General features: G+C 34.4%; 1 protein-coding gene across 1 annotated transcript in view; it reads left to right on the top strand.

Annotated features, from left to right (window-relative positions):
• Nucleotides 1-2,201: 2,201 nt before the first annotated feature.
• The window catches only part of LOC106470459 (Na(+)/H(+) exchanger protein 7-like), a 53,195-nt gene continuing 50,517 nt past the window's right edge, over nt 2,202-4,879 (top strand). The window contains exons 1-2 of the mRNA XM_022399063.1: nt 2,202-2,302; nt 2,415-2,605. Coding sequence (XP_022254771.1) covers nt 2,202-2,302; nt 2,415-2,605 — 292 coding nt within the window. The remainder of the gene's footprint in view (nt 2,303-2,414; nt 2,606-4,879) is intronic.

Genomic DNA, 4,879 nt, shown 5'->3' with positions numbered 1-4,879 from the left:
TGACATAATTCACTGAAGTCAGACCCTTTTATATACGGCACTCTTCAAACCGGTTTCAACAGGGCAATGCAAGTTAAAACACGATCACTGCAGCAAGGCTCGTAATCACTTTTCTTGAAAACTTCATTGCAGGTACTTAAACAAAAAGCGGTCTGATATCCACAGTCGCAAAAAGTCGCCTGTTCGGGTTTAATCCGTGTATTGAACCAGTGTTCCAGATTTAAATATAAATATATAAACACATATGTACAACACACAAATATACGCCAATCCGACTTTTGCATCTGACAGTAATATAAGTTTTAGGGAAATCAGTGAAATTAAAAAATTCGACGACTTTGGATATCAGAGCACTTTTTGTGTAAGTACTTGCAATGAGAGTTCATTCCTGCAGTCGCCTCTGTGCGCATTGTTGTAAGACGATACAATGCTTACAGGCAGTTGATACAAGTAGTGTGACGAGTGTGCGCGTGGTTACACAGCTTTGTGATAGAGAAGACGTGTGCATGTATTGTGTGTGCTTCTAACAAATTTGGACATTTTTACTTACACTTATATTTTTTTTCTACATAGTAAGTTTATTTACAATCTATGATATTTCCATATAAATAATTATATTTGAGCTCATTTGTGGCACAGTGCAGCGGCGGGCCGGATACTGCCCGCGGGCCGTAGTTTGGTGACCCCTGGTCTAGATTATATGATTTAAGTAATTAGTATGTGATATCAAGCAGCTCTTGCGTAAAGAATATTATCATGTAAATTAAATTTTCGCAGCGAATTACTCGCTTGTTTTTCTTTGGGTTTAGTTCTACCTTTGGGTAAATTCTTCTCTTTCAAGTTTAACCTTTTAAGAGGTTATTAAACTGGTTTCAACATGACTTGCTACTCTCAACAACTACAGTGTCATCTTATGTCTACCTGTCTAGACTCAGACGCAAGAAAATTATATCAACCCTTCTCGAATCACATTCATGGATGCCAGAACATACCAGTAAATTTTAAGGCTTATGTCAATGTTTTATAGAGATAATATCCTCTGATAATTTCATAATATCGTGATCTATTCGAAAGTCGACCTGCTGTACAAAGTTTACCGAATTTGTTTATAGTTTATCAAGTGGCGCTGGACCCGAGGGAGCGTTTGGTCACCCTAGATGCTAACTTGAAATCAAAGTTCGATACCCGCGTTGGACACAGCTGAGTAGTTTTTCACTATAAACAAATATTTCGATAGCGTAAACAAACATTACAAGTTTCAGTTTATACTCAAAGTAAGAATAAGAAGAACCATGCTCATGAATATGGCGTTCCTTTCTTCCTATACTGCCTGCCCCCCCCCCCCCAGTGGCACAGCGGTATGTCTGCGGACTTACAACGCTAGAAACTGGGTTTCGATACCCGTGGTGGGCTTAATTACAAACAAACAAATCCTATACTGCCACCACTAGTACTATTCACATGTAATAACTTTTCGTCGTATTAAAAGCGGGAAAGCGTTTTGGTCACTCTAGATTTATGTAAAGTAAGCAAGCGGCAGCGGTCACTCTCAAAGAGAGAAATCCCTATGAGGATCAAAAACAACAAAATTTCCATTTGGAGATTCAAAATTGTCATTCGTCAAAAACAAAACAAACAAAAAAACACGTAGTGTCACCAGTTTGTTACTACTTTTTAGGGGTACTTATCTTATCATAGTAGTCGATACGATACGTGTCTAAATATAAAGTTACAAAGTTTGACAGTCTTGTCTGTAATTTATTATCTATATTACTAACATTGTCTTATTTAAGTACTTTACACTTTACAGTGCTTTTTCAAATTCTAAGGTTTGATCACCTAAATGGCAGCTGGCAAGAGAAGTAAAATAAAAAAGTTAATATCTGTCTATCTATTTTGTTATTGTTAATTTGTTATGTTACTTTACATATAATGTCTTTGATAAAAAATACGAAGACAGAATGTAGTACTCAATACTCATCTTCCTTTACTGAATCATTAATTTTTAGTAAAAACACTTTATTAGAAATTCTGATTTTTTTTTCTGTACAAAAGACTTGTAATGTTTACTGAAAGTTTGCCAAATTTTGTGAAGATACACAAGTCGTATTCGTATCGGACGATGTACCGATACACTCGTATCGTGTCGCTGTATCGCCACACCTTTACTAGTTTCTCCATAACAATATCGTCATGTGCAAATGGTACCTCACAGTTTCAGGTTCATTGAAACCCGTATCGCGTCGCTGTATCGCCACACATTGAAATTCGCTTCTCCAGACATGAATTCCCCACACCACTGGTCAGTTTTGTGCAGTTTGGTTATATTATTAATATATATAATAATTATAAGCTTATCAGATGTTACATTTACCACTTCTATGATACATGTTTTGAGAGTAAATTCCTTACAGGTTTTCCTCTACATGCTTGACTAAGATCCCCGGTCACGTGACTCTGCCGTCCATGTCTACCTTGGTAGTTTCGACGGGTTTTCTTTTGGTGGTGATGGTGGTGGTTTATGGGATAACGAGTAACAACCGCCCTCTAGTGGACAAAGAGGAACCTGTGATATACTTAAAGTCTCACTCTCACCACCTGAAAAGTAAGGAAATGACTTAATCTGTTTTTAATTTATTCTCAGATTTCTATGGTCCAGGATATTTTATTTTCAATTACTAAAATTGTAGATAATCGTTTTCAGACTCAAAACTATTGTTTTTGTTTTTTATTATATACTTGCCGTCCTTACCCGGGTATTACCTGGACAGAGGGCCAATGTTTAGCTCTTTTTAAGCAGAAAGAATCATAATGTAACAATACTTGTCAAATGCATAAAGGTACTGATACTGAAAAGAAAGACATAATGTTTTAAAGCATTCTTTGAATATGAAATTAGTGTGAACAAACGTTTAAATTTAATCATTTCCGCTAATAGTACAGGCCTGCGAATTTAAACTGTATGAAAGTTATTTTGGTTTTAATAACGGATTTTCCATAATTTCAATACACAGATTTCGAAAATAATATTAATTTTTTTCTGTCACGTAAGGATTTTTTACAAATCGGGGAAAAAACACTTACTTAGATCAAATTATTATTTCGTTTACCACATTGAACATTTTTTTTATTATTATGTTTACTAACAAAAATAAAAACAAACAGAAGAAACGGGAAGAACATTGATGTCAAACGAATATGCATCTTCATTCATCCTGATATTTTTTTGTGTGTGAAATCTACGTCTTTTACTATCAAAACTACGTGTCGTGGCCTTTTGTTGTGTATTGCGTAGTGACATTTTGTGAAAAATCTGTACGTGATGGAGAAAAATGAATATCATTTTCGGATTCAGCGTACAGGAATTACTGTAGATTATGTAAAAATATCAAGACAATAAAACCACCGCAGGCCAATGTAATATGAATTTTAACACTTTTATACGTTGTTTTTTTTAAACCTGTTGTTACAAAACTGTTATTGTTTTACATTATTGTTGGAAATGATAATATGAATTCTAACACTTTTATGCATGTTTTTTTTTAAACCTGTTGTTACAAAACTGTTATTGTTTTACATTATTGTTGGAAGTGATAATATGAATTCTAACACTGTGATGCGTGGTTTCTTTTAAAAAAAAACAATAACGGTTTTGTAACAACAGGTTTTTAAAAAACGTTGTACAGAATAAAACCTAAACTCTTGTTCAGTTCTCTATTTAATTAGTTTAATAAATCTCTCTCTCAGCTAGCCAAGCTACTTAACTTACTTTGTATTTTAAAATCAAAGACAATATTTAGAAACTTACACAAACACATTATCTATGTATTATTTGAAGTATGAAAGTTATTTTATTTTTCTCTACATAATACCTGTAATTGTATATTAATTATGTTTATTATATCGAAGCAATCGAACTTTATTCTATTACTAGCTGGAGTACCCGTCCCCTGGATGGTAGTTATGTAAATTCGTGATTAATGAAAAGTTATTTTAGGACGTGAAAAGTTGCTTCCTTTATATGTAATTGTAAAAAAACTCCCATAAAAACTGCAAAACACAAAAGGTGAAACCGCAAGTTCCGCACGGACCCAATGAACCTCCATACCAAATTTGGTAAAGATCTATCTACAGGGGGCGAAGTAGTGGTAAAAAAACGCCAAAACGACCATTAAAACTGCAAAATGCAAAACTATACAATTTGTATGTACCCCCTGCATGGACCTAATGAACCTCCATACTAAATTTGGTGAAGATCCATCCATACCCTACGAAGTAGTTAAATGAACATACAACAGACATTACTATTATATTTATATAGATTCATCATAATTCTATGTATTCACTAACTTTAATACTAGATGTCAGTTATTGTTACGATTGTTGCCTAGATACCTATTTTAAAACTGAGTTTCACAGTTAACCAATTTTTATCGCTGTGTACATTGTTGCCCAATGAAGGTTTCGGTAGGGCCGAAAGTACGCAAATAAAAGAATTTTAACGTAGAAAAAAGTCCGTGTATAAATCTACATATGAATTGACCGACGTTACGAGTCTCAAACAACATTTATTAGGGGCTAATTAAGCATGATAAAAAAAAATATCGCTTACCTTTTGTAATATTCTTCCTGCTTAGACTTTTCCTCACATTTCACTTTTTTTGTGAAACTCGCGGCTGCACTGCTTGTTCAGAAATTATTAAAGTTTTGCATCAATCGTATCTCCTTCAATTTTATCTTTGAATCCTTTTAAATTTAGGTCGTTATTATCCGTGCAGCAAAATAAAAACAAAGTTAATCTTATTTGGAGGCCCGGCATGGCCAGGTGGTTAAGGTGCTCGACTCGCAATCTGAGGGTCGCGGGTTCGAATCCCCGTCA

This window comes from Limulus polyphemus, unplaced genomic scaffold, assembly GCF_000517525.1.
Source record: "Limulus polyphemus unplaced genomic scaffold, Limulus_polyphemus-2.1.2 Scaffold4016, whole genome shotgun sequence".
Taxonomy (NCBI): domain Eukaryota; kingdom Metazoa; phylum Arthropoda; class Merostomata; order Xiphosura; family Limulidae; genus Limulus; species Limulus polyphemus.
This window is presented reverse-complemented; position numbering and strand designations above follow the sequence as displayed.